General features: G+C 44.3%; 1 protein-coding gene across 1 annotated transcript in view; it reads right to left on the bottom strand.

Annotated features, from left to right (window-relative positions):
- Nucleotides 1–7,748, bottom strand: part of HOOK1 (hook microtubule tethering protein 1) — a 40,673-nt gene extending 32,925 nt beyond the window's left edge. The window contains exon 1 of the mRNA XM_056844119.1: nucleotides 7,695–7,748. Coding sequence (XP_056700097.1) covers nucleotides 7,695–7,745 — 51 coding nt within the window. The 5' untranslated portion in view covers nucleotides 7,746–7,748. The remainder of the gene's footprint in view (nucleotides 1–7,694) is intronic.
- Between the last annotated feature and the right edge of the window lie 10,948 nt (nucleotides 7,749–18,696).

The following is an 18,696-nucleotide window of genomic DNA, read 5'->3' on the forward strand; positions in this document are numbered from 1 at the left end:
CTGATGTGGAGAAGTAGAAAACACTTGATCAATGTGAGCCTGCTTTTGGTAAACGGATATATTAGACATTATACTTTATTCCATATTATTATGGTGGTGAAGTGTGGTTAAGAGCAGTGCACTCTAATCTGGAGAACCGGGTTAGTTTCCCCACTCCTCCACATGAGTGGCAGACTCTAATCTGGAGAACCGGGTAGGTTTCCCCACTCCTACACATGAAGCCTTCTGGGTGACCTTGGGCTAGTCACAGTTCTCTCTGTACTCTCTCAGCCTCACCTACATAACAAGGTGTCTGTTGTGGGGAGAAGAAGGGAAGGAGATTGTAAGCCCGTTTGATTCTCCTTAAAAAAGTAGAGAAAATCGGCATTTAACAACCAACTCTTATTGTTATTATTCTATCCCCTTTAAGATGACTTGAAGAGTCAAATGACTGACAAACCGGATCAAAATTCAAATATAAATAAATAAAACCTGGCTCCAGTCTTGTGATTTACTAGACATTTTGCATCTTATGGAAATTTTCTTGAAGACATACAAAGAAGATGAGGATGCATAGAGGTTAGGTTCATTCAGTGACATCCTAAGCAGAGTGACACCCTTCTAAGTCCCTTGAAGTCAATGGACTTAGAACAGGGTACCTCAAAGTACTGCTGCAATGATAAAGTGGAAGACAGAATAATATATTCAGCCTGGAGCTCCTTGGAGACGCAAAATAATAATGCAATAGACCGCTCTTAGGGCATCTCCCCCCCCCCCAAGAACCCTCACCCCAATAGTTCAGCAGTTAAATGATAAATGGTCATTCCATTGATGGGTAACCTTTCCTTATTGAGAATGTATCCCAAAAAGGCCCACAAGAAATTGTATTTGCCAGGGGATCATACAGGGTGATTTTCAAAACTGTTTTTCTGTCTATTGCCATTATACAGACTGGAAATTTCCCTGACCCATTTTACTACACCCTGGGTACTATAAGTTGTTCAAGGGTTGAGCAGAGTGATTAGGCCCAAACCTCACATTACATTTTATATGTGATTGCTATGGGGACTTGTAGCCATGTGGCAGCTCAAATTGCAACTCAGTGTAGAAGCTCTGCAGAGGCCCCATTTGGATCAGAACCATAGCACCTGAGAGGAGGAGCTCATGCCTCACACACCCCTGCACTGTTTTCCTGATCCAAGACAGCCCCAGTAAGTGTTATTTGTTGTGCTGCGGGACTGCATGTGCACAGAATGTTTGCATGTGTGGTCTCCCAATAGGAAAATAACATCCCCTGGAGCTCTTCTGGGTCAGGAAAACAGTGTATGGAGGAAAGGCAGAAAAAAGCTCCTCCTCCCCCTGACCCTGATCCAAACAGGCCCCCCAAAGTGCTTCTAAACTGAGTTACCACCAGGAACTTGCAGCTGTTGGGATGTGTTAAACTCCATGCATAGTTTGGGCCTCACTCTCTCCCTCCCCTTAACTGATTCTCAACTGCTCTCACCATTCCAAAAGCAATAAGCATGTTCAGTTTTCATCGGGTTATTCTGGAAGGCTTTTAAGAGAATGTACAAGCTAATGTTCTCCTTAATTAGCAGCGTCCAGAGTATCTAGAAATCCCTGTCTTGCCTGTGGGTGGCCTCATTTCATTGCTTTCCTGATAAGCTGTCAACCATGAACTTTGGAATTAGAGGGGATCTGATAGCTAGAAATAGGAAGTGGTTTTATTTGGGCCCCCCCAAATAAATAAATTTACTTGTAGAGGAAGCTATGTTCTAAAAGCCATGTGTATCATGCACAATTCAGGACTCAACTATGCACCTGTCCATCATAAGTCAGGAAATAAATTGATTTTCTAAAATACCGCTTATTTATGGAAGAGCAATACCTGAATAGAACTATAAATAATTTAAAAAACACCTCATAGGTAATAAGCTTTTCTAAGTACTAATTTTAATTTTAAGATTTCCTCCAACTCCTCTGGTTTAATCCACCACTGCCTTTATTCTAGCACACATGCAGTATTCCACAGAACATGCTACAACAGTTCTGCCATTGTTACAGCATTTATACAAGGCAGATGCAGAAATGTAAATTGTCTAACACAATATACTAGCATACAAAGCAGAATAAGCATCCATTCAGTACGGGGATAAGAATAGGACAGTTGTCAAAGGAAACATGTACTAATCGGTGGCCAAGCTGGGTCTTCTTCTGGCCAATCAGTCGCGGTTGAGTGTATGAGCCCAGCTGCTGCGCGGCCGGGGGAGAGAAAGAGAGAGTGTCTGTTTGTGTGTGAGAGAGATTCCCCGTGGGGGGGGGTGCATGTGCACATTGGAGGCATTCCATGGCTCCAGGGGGGGCATTTTTGGGAGTAGAGGTCCCAAATTTGCAGGGTAGCTTGGGGGGACCCTTCTTGCAAGAATCCCCAAGTTTTGTAAAGATTGGGTCAGGGGGTCCCAAGATATGGGCCCCGGAAGGGGTCCCCCCAAAATCGCCCACAGGAATAAAGCCACTTAAAACACATTGGTGGCATTCCACGGCTCCGGGGGGGCATTTTGGGGGGTAGAGGTCCCAAACTTTCAGGGTAGCTTGAGGTGACCCTTCTTGCAAGAACCCCCAGGTTTTGTAAAGACAGCGCAGAGGGGCTTGACAACCCACCGCCCCTCTTCCCGGGAGTCCCGGGAAGAGGGGCGGGGGGGTCTTTAAACCCCTCTGCCCCCCGTGCTTTCACGGGCTTCCCTGAAGGCGCGGGGGGGGGGGGCTTTAAATAGATCTGTGCCTCCCGGCCGGGAGGTACAAATCTATTCCATGCCCCCCTGCGCACCTTCAGGGGACTCCCCTGAAGGCTCGCGGGGGGCCCTTTAAATATATCTGCGGGGGGCGTGGAATAGATTTGTGCCTCCCGGCCGGGAGGCACAAATCTATTTAAAGGGCCCCCCTGCACACCTTCAGGGAAGCCCGTAAAGGTGCGGGGGGGGAGAGGGGTTTAAAGATCTCCACCCCTCTTCCTGGGACTCCCGGGAAGAGGGGCGGTGGGTTGTCAAGCCCCTCTGCGCTGTCTGCGCAGGCAGGGCAGAGGAGTTTAAAGACCCCCCGCCCCTCTTTCCGGGACTCCCGGGAAGAGGGGCGGTGGGTTGTCAAGCCCCTCTGCGCTGTCTGTGCAGGCAGGGCAGAGGGGTTTAAAGACCCCCGCCCCTCTTCCCGGGCTTCAGGGAAGCCCCCTGAAGGTACGGGGGGGTCTTTAAACAGATTTGTGTCTCCCGGCCAGGAGGCGCAGATCTGTTTAAAGACCCCCCGCGCACCTTCAGGGAAGCTCCCTGAAGGCAGGCGGGGGGGGGGAAGATTTATGCCTCCCAGCTGGGAGGCACAGATCTATTTAAAGGGCCCCCCGCGTGCCTTCAGGGAAGACCCCTGAAGGCGTGCGGGGGGGGGGCAAATTTCCCCCTGAACTCCAGATCGCCTGAATTTCGGAGATCCGAAGTGGGGGAGTTCAGACTTTGGCACGGCCCGAATCAAAATGGGCCGAATTTTGCCGAATCCAAATTATACCGTTTTTTTTCAACAGCCCTAACTGGATATACTTCTGTTTACGATTGCTTCCTTAGACTCACTTACAATAATTACTTCCAAAGCTATGCAGACAATTTTGAATTATTTTATGAAATAAGGACAGAACATTGGTTTCTCAAACTATTAAAATCTATACAATTACAAAAAAAAATCACCACAGTCCAGCGCTATGGGTTTCAGAAAAAATGGAAGGTATAGAATTTAACAAAAATACTTTTTAGAGCTTTCTCAAACCTCCATCTAGAAATCCCAGCAAGCTCTGTTGAGAGAAAGTTGGCTCCCTCCTCAAATATGTATAGTTATGTTCATACCTTGGACAATAGTTTGCCAGATGCCAGGAAATAGATTTCCTAAAAATTATGTTTGAACAACAAATGTTCAACACACAGGACATGCAGTGTGAAATTCTGTTGTCTACTTATCTATGGCAAGTCCTGCAAACTGGAGCTATTAAGTAGGATACATACAAAATGTATTCTATGAACTTCCTACACTGATTTGCAGATTATTCATAATTCCTGTTTTTTGCAGGATCTCAATCATACTCTATGAAAGTATATGCAAGATTGAACTTTACCTTTACACAAAGATTTAACTTTGAACTATTGTTCAATTTAATATATATTAAATATATTTAATATAGATTTTATACTGTACCCCAGGGGTTCCCAAACGTTTTGATATTGTGGGCACCTTTAGATTCCTGACGCAGGGCGGTGTATGTAACTGCAAAACGGCTGCTGCAGGAGGTGGAGTCAACAACAAAATGCCTTCCACAGGAGGATGTGCATAACTCTAACAGTAACTCTAGCAACATTTCAGGCAGAAGCTCTGTTTAACAGAATGCCTTTTAAAATGAAATATTATCTTAATTGTGCACAACTTACCTGCAGTCACACAGCAAGATTCTCGTACTGTGTTAGCAGCTGCTGCCAAAACAACTTGTTTAAAAATCTGCACAGCCAATCAGATTTCCAATGGCCAATCAGAAGCCCTGCTGGGCAAAATGCCTACTTGGCTCTGCCCACTTTCTAAAAATACTTGGCTGGAGCCCGGAAAGGCATTGGCAGGCACCATGCTGGAGACCCCTTCTGAACTCTATTTAATGCTCCCAGCCCCGGGTTTTTGAAAAAATATCTGTGTAGCTTTAGCTCTGTGATCTGAATACTTTACCTCTGGAGTACATTTGTTTATCTTGGAGGTCCATAAGATTTTATACAAATCTGTAGAATCATTTGTTGTTCCCTGTCGTTATGATAACATAATATAATAATTATTCTGTATTGCTCCAAAACATGGACTCATCACCTGCATATTTAATTCTCATCTGTGATCTCCATCTGTGGTTACTTAAATAAAGAGACTGGAGCTATAAACAGACAAGACATCTTTCTACAAAACCTGAAAAAAATCCCAGGTTTGCGTAAAAACCTCAAATCTACACACACACACACACACACACACACACACAAAAAAAAGCATGGAGGGGCTAACGCCTCTCCCAAACAATAAAAGCAGCACCTGTAGGTTTAAGAAACAAATGGCCTGCCAATGGCTGTTGTGGTATTGCCACAACAGTATTGCCAACTTCAAGCCTTTGATAAAAGGCAGGGGGAGGGTCCTTTCCAGGACTGTTTTTTGGACTTTGAAGGAGGACTTGTGAGGGCCAGGCAGCAACCACCAGGCATCATGCTACCACCCGACTTGCATGACGCACCCAGGACTGGCTGCCTGCCACTGTTCAACAGCAGCTACACCAGAAAAGGCAAAGTGGTGTAATGGCTACAGTTTCAGACCAGGATCTGGGAGGCTCAGGTTTGAATCACTACTCATCTGTGGAAGCTCACTGGATGACTTTGGGCCAGTTACACATTCTCAGCCAAATTTATCTCACAGAGTTGTGAGGATAAAATGGAGGAAAGAAGAAATGATGTAAATGGCTGTGGAGAAAAGTGGGGTATAAATGAAGTAAATAAACAATAAATATAGCTGAAAATGGACACAGATATAAGGTAGCCTGCATAATGGGTGGGAAGGAGAGAAGGAAGCAGGGAAAGATCAGGATATGGGGGTTGTGAGGAGGAGGGAAAGAAGATACAGGAGAAAGTGAGGTGCCCCCTACAAGTCCTTGTGGGTTCCTCACCGCACAACTGGGCCCAGTCCAGCGGTCAGAACTGTACCAAAGTTTTCCCAGGGAGTTGCTGCAAAGGAGATAGAAGGAGGGAAAGCTATGGGCAGGTGGTCAGATAAAAGTAGGTTGGCTGGTGGATGGGAAGGAGACAGAGAAGCAAGAAAAGGGGAGCAGCTATGTAGGCTTTCAGGGAAGGGAAAGACAAAATCATGGGGGAGGGGAAAGTTAGATGCCTTCTGCAAGTCCTTGCAGGTCCCCCACTTGTCATGATCTAACTTTGGTTATCCAGTTGTTGTCTACTTCCGTATATTTGTTATATAGCACTTTTGTTATGACATTTGATTTCGGACAACGAAACATGATTCACTGATTGACCACAACTTCCTTGTTATATAGTAGAAAGAAATGAAAGTTATTTTGTAAGCAAACTTGTTAGCAACATGCATAACTGCAGTCACATCTTATAACAAAGTGACTGGTCGAGCAACTAAGGCTGCACTACTCAGTACTTATTGGAACAATCAAGCATAGGATTATGCAATATAGCTTCCCTTATGAGCATATTTACTTGGGAGTAAGCCCACTGAACTCACTGGGACTTGCATGGACATAAATACACACAGGATTGGGCTGTATGTTAGATTTGCTTAGCTGAACTGAACATACTTCTTGACATGTAATGATATGTGGAACAGGGACACAAAAATGCATCTTTCTGGAAGAGGAAATATGTGGACGAGAACAGATTCTATAAGCATAAAAAAAGCTTAGAGAGGTGAATTATGTTTCCTAAATAAAGAAATGCTATGGGTGGAGGCATAATAATGGCAAGACATTTTACAGGCACGCTTAAGGCAACCTACAGGATTGCTGATCAAGGTTGACTCAGCCTTCCATCCTTCAGAGGTTGGTAAAACGAGTACCCGGCTTGCTGGGGGTAAAGTGTAGATGATTGGGGAAGGCAATGGCAAACCACCTCGTAAACTTAGGGTGCTTTCACACAACCTGAATAATGCACTTTCAATGCACTTTAATGATAATTTGCAAGTGGATTTTACCATTTCACACAGTAAAATCCTGCTACAAAGTGCATTGAAAGTGCATTATTTGGCATGTGTGAAAGCGCCCTATAGTCTGTCTAGTAAACGTTGTGAGATGTGAATTCATCCCATGGGTCAGTAATGACTGGGTGCTTGCACAGGGGACTGCCTTTTGAGGATGCTGCCCTGTACACAAGTAAATTTTGTAACTTTGAACCAGTTTGGTTACTCTAAATGTAAAACAGGGGGAGGAAACTGCATGCCTAAAACATTTGCCTCTATAAGATTTACAGTCCCATTTATACATCTTTTAATCCCCCTTCGCTCTGGGTAATGTATCCCCAGATGAAAGTGGACACAACCTGAGAATAATTCCAGAGGAGCAGCCGCATTAGGCTGTTGCAGCCAAATTAAACTGGAGTCCAGCGGCACCTTAAAAGACTTAAAAAAAAAAAGTTTCCTTTTACTCTCAGGAAAGCTGACGGTGATCTCACCAGTGATCAAAGTGCGAATGGAGTTCGGTTTAATCCAACGCAGGGATTAAATAAGTGCTCTTTCTGTATTTTTGTTTTTTTATGATGCATGTTTTATATAATTTGTTTTGTTTATGTTTATTTTTTAATTTAACAAAAAATAATAAAAATTTATAAAAATAAAATAAAATCCAACGCAAGGGCAAATTCCATGCAACAAAGCGGGGGGCGGGGGCGGCGGGCGGGGCGCGCTTCCCCAGAAGACATGCGCAGTCTGGCCGCCTCAGCGAGGCAGCTTTGCTTGGAGCTGTCCCCTCGGGCGGCCGGGCGTCACGGGGATAGGCGGGGAGGCGGCGGGAGGAGGCGCGGGGCTGCCTGGCAGGCAGAAAGACCGCGAGGCTGCGGGCGACGGGCGGGATCGCGACAGCCGTAAAGCGAGGGAGGGGCCTGCACGCTCCCCACCCCCCACCCTGCCCGGGTCGGTCCCCGTCCCCTTACCCAGAGGATGAGGCTGTCGCACAGCAGCTGGTCAGTCGCTTTCCTTTCCATGGCGGCGGCCTTGGTGGCGGCGGCGGCGGCAATCCCCCCTCAGCAGCAGCAGCAGCAGCGCCGCCGCTGCGCTCCTTTTGCGCGGCGCCCACCTCACTTAGGCCCCACAACAATGGCAGGCGAGATGTCACCCACCTCCGCTGTCACCTCCATTGACACTCCTGTAGCCATCCCTCCGGCGGGGGGGGGGAGGCGGCCGCGCCGAGAGGTTTCTGTCTGACGTGGCGGCTAACCAATCACCATGTAGGGAGAGGAGGGCGCTGTTGCCCTGCCGGGCTGCGTCACAAGACGCTGGGGCCAATCAAAGGGGCGGCCAGGGGGAGCCGGAGGGGCTGCGGGGAGGGGAGGCGAGGGAGGCGTGCCGAGGGGAAGGGCGCCGCCCGAAGGAAACGTCCGGGAGTGCTTCGGTCAAGGTGGGACTCCTGTGACCCAGTTGCCCACAGCTACAACATAGGGCGAGGGTGCCGCTCCCTACAACGCCTCCCTCTTCCCTCTCCTTTATGCCTTTTCACCCTGACGGGATTGGGGTTTTTATTAACTCTGTGGCCATTTATTCATGGAAGGTTTTGCATTGGATTTGCCACTCTATAGATGCACATTTTCCCCATCTGAATTCTCAAAACTCTGCATGGCGGCTTATTGTTGAGTTTTGAGAATATGGATGGGGGAAAAGTGCATCTAAAGAGTGGCAAATCCAAGGCAAAAACCTCCCGTGCGTAAATGGCCTGTGTGTTGTTGTGTGTGAAGTGCCGTTAAGTCGCTTCCGACTCATGGCGACCCAATGAATGAAAGTCCTCCAAAATGTCCTGTCTTTGACAGCCTTGCTCAGGTCCTGCAAATTGGGGGCCGTGGCTTCCTTTATTGAGTAAATCCATCTCTTTTTTTTTTTAAAAAAAATTAAATTATTTTTCTAAGGTTTATTGTTAGAATTAAGGGAATACAGAAGGGAAAAGAAGGGAAGGGTAAAAGCCGTTTAATATACAAAAACAATATGGGAGACTCAATGGAAAAATAAACTTAGTCGAATGCAATACCGTATAACAAGCATGAATAGTAATCAAGTCAAATGAAATATCTCTGAATATGTAATTGTAGGAAAATATAAAAATCGATCGGATTATCTACCTGTTACGTAATAAAAAGTATATTATACCGTTTGAAAACCCAGGAATTACATGACGAATGGTTGGAACATAATGGATAAAATGGTTGGAACATAATGGAGAGACACTGTCCTTCAGTGTTACTCCTCTGAAGATGCCGTCCCCAGCTGCTGGAGAAACGCCAGGAAAGAAAATACCAAGACCACGGTCACACAGCCCGGATAACCTACGAGAACCAATGAACTCTGACCGTGAAAGCCTTCGACAATATAATGGATAAAACATTGCCTGTTAACTCATTCTAGTGCTATTTGGTATATATCAATCATTTGATTAACTGGAAGTCATATAAATGTACAATGATTCCCACTTTTCGTCAAATTGTTCTGTAAGTTCTGTAAATAAAAAAATATTTTTTAAAATTTTTCATTATAGGATACAGAAGAAAAAGGGGAAATGCAGGTGTGGGGGGGTAAGAAACATAATATTGACAGTGCTCAAGAGTCTATCCATCTCTTGTTGGGTCGTCCTCTTTTCCTGCTGTTTTTTGACTCTGTACCGGCATTCTTCTGATAATTTCCCTACCTCAGTACCCCAGCAGTGCCATTTTAAATTACATCAGTTGCAGTCAATAAACTCAGGAGAGTATAATTCTGCTTAAGATGGCACTGAAAAAATCATACAACCGCAGTGGCAGATCCTTCGACATTTGATGGGAGCAAACGGTGACACGCAAGTGGGAGCTGCTTTCAGCAACAGCCTTACATATGTATGCAGTCCGATCATTCAACCAGCTGGACCTGGGCTGTCTGGGAGGCAGGAGCTCCTCCAGGCTCAGGCGGGTATAATTCTCAGCCTACCTGACAGCCTGTAACTGAAGAATCAGCTTCCTACATGTAAAGCAGGAGCTCTACCAAAGACACACCCTAGTCATGAATTTTTGAAACATTAAGCTTTTTTATTTGCCATCAAGTAGCAGCTGACTTATGACGAGATGTTCAGAGGTGATTTGCCTGCCTCTGCAGAGCAACCCTGGTATTTCTTGGTGGTCTCCCATCCAAATACTAACCAGGGCTGACCCTGACCACTTAGCTTCTGAGATCTGACAAGATTGGGCTATTAAACTTTAAAGGTAAAGGTCCCCTGTGCAAGCACCAGGTCATTCCTGGCCCATGGGATGACGTCACATCCCGACATTTCCTAGGCAGACTTTGTTTTACAGGGTGGTTTGCCAGTGCCTTCCCCAGTCATCTCCCCTTTACTCCCAGCAAGCTGGGTACTCATTTTACCCACCTCGGAAGGATGGAAGGCTGAGTCAACCTTGAGCCGGCTACCTGAAACCGACTTCCGTTGGGATTGAACTCAGGTCGTGAGCAGAGCTTGGACTGCAGTACTGCAGCTTAACACTGCGCCACGGGGCTTTACTTACTTTACTTATTCAGAAAATGGTCCTATTTTTGCCTCTTTGCATTTCAGCCTCCCATCCCTCCCTCGCCCATGCACCACTCAATGCTTAGGTAGGATTCTAAATGTTCAGAATTAACTCCAAAGTGCAGAAGTGCACTTTGTTTCTTTGCAGTCCATCAAAATAAATAAATTATGCATGTGTTACATAATGTTCATGGCATTTCAAAGCGTAACATGGGTAAAAGACATGACTTTGTCACAAGGCCTGCACAATGGATACTTTGCACAGAGGAAAATAAGAGGGAGAGGAGGAAAGAGGATCAATGGGAATTCAAGGGTAGAACTAGGGACATTGTCTCTTTTTCACATTTAGGAGCTGAATGCTTTTAACAGCTACCTGGCCAGTTTATTCAAAGAAGAAAGTCTTTCCATGTCACTGCCTCTCATTCCAGGATAAACTTTCTCTATTGAATGTTGCCTGTCAGACAATTTAAGGGCAGAAGAGTTCATAAGGACTAAAGAAAAGATAAACAATTGCAGTACTATAGAGAAATCCAACAATGGTATTATAAAAGTCAGTGTTTTTACCATTGCCTTGTTCCTCAGTATTTTCCCCTTTGACCACAACTACTTGTGAACCACTTTGAGGACCTCTGAGTGGAAAAGCCATCTAAACACGTGGCAAAAAAAATTAACTGGGGTTCTTGGTTCCCCTTGCTTTAAAGAAATTCAAGTATACCCTTATAGAATATAACAAAAACATAATTTTAGATAGGAAAACTACAACATTGTCACATTATTAAAATTCAGACAACTTTACTGACAAAATGAAGTCAAATATTGCCTAGATTTGAAGGAGAGCTAAAACATTTATCAGCTGTCATAAATTCACAAGGATAATGTCCACACTGTTCCTTGTTTGATCCAATTCCTTGGCATTTCTGATTAGGTCACAGGTGTTGGAATGGGCAATGTCTAGTGTACGAAGAAGAGAGAAGAAGACTCTGTAGGGGGCAGAAAGAGGACAGTTACATAGGATAGTGAGTAGGGATGTGCAGAAAAAAATTGCAGCAATAAATGGGAGCCGAAAAAGCGGATCCAAATATTCAGGCTGCTTTGGCCCCACCGCCATTTTTTCCCTCCCTCCCTTCCCACCCCCCTTCCCTTCTGGCTGCCTCACATCCACACCGCTTGCCTTCTCTGGAGTCTGGAGAAGGGGGCGGCGCAGATCTGAGCCACATTCACACTGCCAGACCCGGATAGCAGGGTGGAATTGAAGGCAGGGGCATTCTGATCCCTGCTGCCAGTGTGCTCCCGGATTTTCCATATTTTTCAAAAAAATCCAGATTTGATAAACCTGAACTGGAAAAATACTGGAAAAATTGGTCTACACCCCTATAATGAGGTCAGCACCTTCTCTTCTGTTAAGTGTTACTCCTTGTCTGTCTCCAGATTGCTATTCTTAGGGCAATATCCTGCTTGTTCTTGGAAGTTCCACAGTCAATCTCTCCCACCCACCCCCCAGGCTAGTGATGTAGCTAGGAATCTATTTCTGCCTCTTCTCTTTACTAGCAAGTATGTTAGCTCCCGAATAAAGCTTTATCTACATTATAATTAGGGTTGCAAGGTCCCTCTTCACTATCGGTGGGAGATTTTTGGGGCGGAGCCTGAGGAGAGTGGGGTTTGGGAGGGGAGGGACTTCAATGCCATAGAGTCCAATTGCCAAAGTGGCCATTTTCTACAGGTGAACTGATCTCTATCGGCTGGAGATCACTTGTAATAGCAGGAGATCTTCTGCTATTACCTGGAGGTTGGCAACCCTAACTATAATCACTCTGTGCACCTCTGCTGTGCTCTGTGTACTCTGCCAACAACACGTTGCCACTTCTGAACTCCCAGAAAAATGCTTAAACTTTTCTACTATAATTGCAGTTCTGTGAGCCACTCTGCTTCCCAACAACTCAACTGAGTGCATTTTTCCCTCATTTAATTTTCATTCAATCATTACAAGGATTAAAGGGCCCTCTCATTTATAGCTGCTGCTTTACTTTAGTCACACCCTTTTGGGATGAATGTTTTGTTTTAGGACATCCTATGTATGATTTTCAGGGTGTTTTTCCCCCTGACAACTTCAGTTAATTTCAGTGGGTGTACACAGAGTCTGTAAAAACTAGATAATTGCAGCTGAAACTAGGCAAACAAGTGCTCACAGGGATTACCGAGAAAGATGGGCGTGTTCGTGTTTCAGTCAGGCCTTAGGAACCCGAGGAAAGCTGGACTAGAGTATTAATAGAATTAATAGAAAAATGAAATTCAGTTAGTCAGATGACAATATTTTCAGCAAACCAAGGATAAAATAATGGCATTTACGGTAGAAACTAATAGAGGATGAAGCATGTTTAAGAAACTATCAGCCCATTCCTGAGATTTTGGTGGCCGAAGACAGCATGGCCGCAGCGCCTCTAAAGCCGTTTCCCGGATGCCAAAATGTCGAAAAAAGCCTGAAGAATTTGCAGGATGATGGCAGTAGTCCAGATTAAGAGTAGCTGGTTGTACTGAGTTATCCAATGGTTCACCCACTCTGTAAATCCATCTCTCTCGCTTCCACACATGCTGCCTCTTTGCAGCCAATTAGGTGGGCTGGTTATAATGCAACTTCTGCTTGCTTCACAGCTTTTTTTGTTTAACTGGGGCCTTTCGCCCCATAGGGAATAGCAAGGCTGCACCTGCTAAAAAGCAGGCGCAGCACCGCCATTCCTGGCACCAGCGGAAGTGGCCGAAAGGGGGTAGGAAGCCGCCTAACCAGCAGCTCCCACCCCGCCCCCAGAATGCCCCCCCCTGCACAGGCGTAGACTTTCAACGCCGTGGCCGCGCTGACGGAGGGGTGAGGCACGGCTCCACGGTGCTTAGCCGCCGGCAGAGCCGCCCTCCCCGCCAGCGTAAGTGCGTGTAATCACGACATTATTCGCACTTACGCTGGCGGCGGGGTCACGCTGCCTCCTAAGAGGTTTCAGCAGAAACCTCAGGAATGGGCTGAAAGTGTGCTTTACCAAATGCAAACTCATACATAACCTGCCTTTATTTCAATCAGTTATTTAGAGGTGAAAGTCTGACATTGTAGCCATTCTATACTGGATTTTCTCCAAAATTTAGCCATGCTGTATCCCACTCCGAGGAGATTATCTGTGCCAAATTTAGATTGATGGAACACACTGGTTGATTTTATGATTAGCAGGCTTTTCATGCTTTACAATGATAGAGCATTGAAAAGCAACATGCTTTAACGATAAAGCTGATTTTGAAGTTATGTAATAAAAACTACTTTCTTTGAAATGGTTGGAAAATCTAGAAGTGTCTTAATGAGGATATTTTGAAGTTAGAAATATCTAATAATGTCTCTTTGCCATCTGCCACACAATGGTGAAGTCAAAGGGAGGATGTAAATCTCTCAGGTCTGTTAGATTCCATAACATTCTCTCCCGAGACCCACCCCCAGTTTACTTTACAGGTGGTGAGCCTCATGGTGTAGCATGAGAATAGATTATATACCTTCCTTAGAGACTGTCATCAGTTCTTTTCCAAAAGATTTCAGTTTGTTTGGCCCCAAGGGTAAGACAATCTGTTCACTCTTTTTTTTTCAGCCACCAGCAAATGAGAATATTCTGACAGAGAGCTTGGTGAGCAGATGAACTGAACTGCTGCTGTTGAACTCCTCTCACCTCTCCACATGGTAATATCTGGAAAAACAGCCAAGTCACTGCAGGTAGCTGTATAATTACTGCTTGTACACTATCAAACACTGCAAGATGGACAGAAGTCATACTTTCATTTTTTCCCTCTCCCTCCCCTGTCTAAATTTAGACATATTTAGTGGTTTTCTTTGAGCACTTTGATTAAAATACTTTAGGTTTCATTTTTCATTACTAAATTCTGTTGATATAATTTTTGCTCCATTTCAATAGCTTTTGCAGAAGGTTTATTGCTTTGTTATCTTGTACATTTTGATTTTTAAAATTAATTTTAAACACACATTGACCTGCTGGAACAGATTTCTTTTCTGTTTTGAATTTGGGGAGTGTCTTAAGAAGTATATTCAGCTGGAGGTAGATATTGGCATAACCAGTAGTAGTATTCTATCACAGAAATGCATTGTCTACATTTCATGGAAAACACAACCATGTTAAATTAGTCTTCCAAGGCAGATTATAAATTGAGCTGTTAATGTGTTCAACAACATATATTTCTCCAGTTTGCACCAGAATGTTTAGGCTCTAGTATGTTATTAAGGCTGCAATCCTAAGAATACTTTTCTGAGAGTAAGCACTATTGAATAAAATGGGACTAACTTCCAAGTAGACCTGCTTAGGATTGTTCCCATAGACAATTAGATCTCCTCTTCTGTGCACTTTATTTTTATTTATTACATGTGTATGTCAAGGAGTTCAAGGTCATGTACATGGAGTTACTGCATTTTATCCACACGAGCCTTATGAAGGAAGTGGCGTTAACAGAGAAGGAGTGACTTCCTGGCCCAAGATCACCCAGAAGGCCTCATGGCTATGCAGGGGCTTGATTTCCGCAATCCAAACCACACCCATTTTACCACACTGGTTCTCATGACATGTTCCTATGAAGAGATATTCTTCTGCCAAGGGTTAAGCTTGTTAATGTGAAACTTATTACCAAGTGTTTAATTGACCCTTCCTTCTAGAAAAGTTTTATCTTGTTGTGCAGGTAGGACTGACAACCTTCAGGTACTAGGTGGAGATCTCCGGCTATTACAATTGATCTCCACCCAATATAGATCAGTTCACCTAGAGAAAATGGCCACTTTGGCAGTTGGATTCTGTCATTGAAGACCCTTCCCGCCCCGCCCCCAAACCCCACCCTCCTCAGGCTCCGCCCCAAAAACCTCCTGCAGATGGCAAAGAGGGACCTGGCAATCCTATGTGCAGGTGATGTCAAATAACAATGGAATGGGTTAGGTGCGCTACCGGTGTTTATTGCTGGCAAGTCACTGATACCTAAAATTTTGTTACATTACTTTTCATTGCCACAGTTACTTTGTGAGCCTTCCTGCCTTTTAATAAGGAGAGATTTCATTAGCGTTAGAGGTTCCATTGTTGCTGCATTAGTACTCTGAGAGAAAGGGAGTCTCTTACAACTAGACATGGCAGCATGCATGGCTCTACCTCCCTGTGTTTTATCCTCACAACAACTATCTGAAATAAGTTAGCCTAAGAGAGAGTGACAGGCCCTATGAAACCCACTGAATTTCATGGCAGGGCAGGGATTTGAATTCTGGTCTCCTTAGTCCTGGACTGACACTACTGTACCCTGGATCTCCAGTGCTGCTCTAAGTGTTACCTAGCAATTCCTCTCTGAAAGTTACTCTTTTAAGAATTCATCTGAAATGCACATGCATATTGTAACATGTGATAACTTTATAAGTGCCTTCCATGTAGGAATTGTTTAAGGCAGTAGTGTTCACTCTGGATTGTGGAGAGCCACATTCACAGTTTTTGTTTATTTATTTCTCACACTTATAGCCCACCCTCATTTACTTCCATCAGTGTCACAAGTTCTGCACTTCAAGGAGGCTCACAGCCTACCTATGTTCCTCTGGCAGTGACTGTTTCATGATGGGAACCACCTGCCAACTACAACCCCACTGGGCAAGGGCCTTGCTCATGCTTCTGAAACATGGGGCAGGTTCTCAGAAGAGCCACAGGTGGCATGTCAAAGAGCCACATGTGGCCACTGAATAAGTATCACTGGTTTAAGATGTGGCTCTCTCATCTGCTCTGTATGTCTCCTCTTTAGTTGACTTATGAATGACATTACTGGGACTTTAGAGGAAACTGGCAGCATTTAAAGATTAGCAATTACAAACTGATAATGTGGCCTAGTGAAGAATTTACCCATTGTTACCTTTGGTTACTTGTCAACTGGTTTGATTCCAAGGGTTTAGAACTAATTCATCTATTAATTGTAAAAGACTTCTTGTAAATAACAATTTCTCAAGCTTGGCCAAATCATAGAGGGTAACAGGGGCATTATATTAAATATTTCCAGTTACATATAACATCTTTTATCAAATTCGGTGTATAAAATGGAAATGCTAGTGCCTCGTGATATGAGTCATGTGAATTCAGCATGTAGGCTGGACTGAACAAAACTGCTACCTCATAAGGTATCTCGTGACTTGGCAGACAGCAGGGCTGAGCTTTACAACCCTCACTTGTTACACATGGGTAGAGTGCAGCAGGATGAAGACAGCAATATGCCCTGGATGTCGGCCATGAAAAAAGCGACCAAGAGGTAGTGGGAGGGAAAAGAACTGGAGTCACCTACGAAAACGATACAGTGCAGTTTTTCTTGGCCACATAGCCTGATAAAAAATACTCTACATGTGATAAAATTCATGTGATAGTCATTCAGCCAGGTAATGTTTCTGTGCCAATCTAGATTATAAATACTTTGACCTACCTTGACATTTCTGTAGGGGGAAGGGCTGATTGACATCTCCAGCAGTCATTAACAATTAACCATGAAATGTCCAGTTCCCACTTTTGTCAATCCTTTATCTTGCATTTGCCATAGATTTTTTTTTAAAAAATGGAAGGTTGCTCACTTGCTACCAGCAAAATGTTTTAAGCAGCTCTGATAAAAAGATTTTCCTATGCAATAAATATGAGTTGTAAAAAGCCTGCAGGCTTTTCCATTTGTGCTTTTAAGATTCCTCAAAGTAGCTTACCTACCTGTTATTAGAAAATATTTTAAAATTATTAATCACAATCCAATAAATGGTTTAATTAATATCCTTACTACACCAATCTACCACTAATCTACCACTATGAAGTTTAGGTATGATTTGGGGAGGGGTGTTCATTTTGTTTTGCTTCAAAAGGCTTTAATTCTTAAATGTCTGAAGAAATTGTATAATTTGTTATTCAATAAATTTGATAGTGCAGGAGTTTAGTGACAGATAGGGACAAAAACAGTTCATTTCAAATATCAACTCATGTTGCAGATCTGAAGTAATATGCATCTGGAAGTTTGCAAATCAAGAAACAATCTAAGAACATATGGGCGCATGACTGTAGGTTTTGGAGAACCCTTGGCACAATAGCAAAAGATTGTTTAAGAACTAGGCCACCTTTAGTAGTAGCAGCTCCTCTCAGTCCTACTCCCAAACTAGAAAGAAGGCAGTTGCTTGATACCACCAGTAGCTGTTTCTAGGAATAGCAGCCAGTGCTTGTTCATCTCTTGTTCAACCAGCTGCTCCTAGCAGCACTTGCTGCCCTCTCAGACTGGCAGCTGGCTGAGAGTGAATGCATGAATGACAACAAGCAGCAGTTGCTGCACCTGCCTTTTACTAACTGGCCAAGAAGGAGATAGGGAAAGATGAGGGATCATTTGCTGCCATTTGCTGTGGCAGCATGCATCAACTAAAGGATGAGAGCATGCTCCCTTCTTTCTTTTGGAGGGGGTTCTATTCTGTCTCTGATCCCACCACTGTTGTAGTTCAGGGAGATGGGACAGATGAGTGGCTTGAGTGGCAGTGGTGCTACTGCTGCTCCTGTTCAGCATCACGGCTCAAGTGTTTTGGACATGCAGATGAACACGTGAATGGCATCCAACCAAGAGGGGCTTCCACCTGCCCTCTGGTGTTAGGTAGCAGAAGGTAGGAAGGAACCAGTGGAGCCACCTGTCACTACTGCAGATCACAGTGTGTAAACTAGTTTATATAGGGAGGAACCCAATTTCTTTGGGGCGGGGGAGAGGGAGATTCCAGAGCTAACATCACCACTGTTGCCCAGGAAGAAGGCAGGTACTGATGACTACTGCTGCACTGAAGAGGTTCAGAGTTTGACAGTGAGCCCTCCCAGGATGTCAGAAGCCTTGGCGTTCCCTGAAAAATATCAGGACAAAATGTACCTCTCCTCAATCCCCTCCTAATCCCCAATTTTAATATTTTGAGAGAAATATGTATTGGTATTTTGGGGCTACATTCAGCATCTCAAATATATCTGGGAATTTATTGTGAAACAAAAAAAAATGTCCCCCAAAATCCTGGAAATATTTGGGATTTACCGGAATAATCAGGAGCCAGGTTTTGCAGGATCCTAGGGACTGTTTTTTTCCTCCTTTCCCCCCTTTTCTTCCCTTTGTTTTTGCACGGTGGGGGGGAGTTCTATGGGCTTGCCAGGCTGCTTCTGTCAGTGTCAAGTTTCTTTGCCAGTTTCAAGAGGTTTTTATTTCTTTGAAAGAGTTGTTCTGTGCCCCCTTCACAGTGTTGCTCGTTGCTCAGTGCTTGGATTTGTTCTTCTGTGGTATCGGTGGAATAATGGTCCTGAAAAAATCAGATTCCTGAAAAAAACCTCTGAATCTGAATACCATATTGGTATTAGAATTCAGGAGTATCAGGAATACTGATA

Source organism: Euleptes europaea, chromosome 2 (assembly GCF_029931775.1).
Source record: "Euleptes europaea isolate rEulEur1 chromosome 2, rEulEur1.hap1, whole genome shotgun sequence".
Taxonomy (NCBI): Eukaryota; Metazoa; Chordata; class Lepidosauria; order Squamata; family Sphaerodactylidae; genus Euleptes; species Euleptes europaea.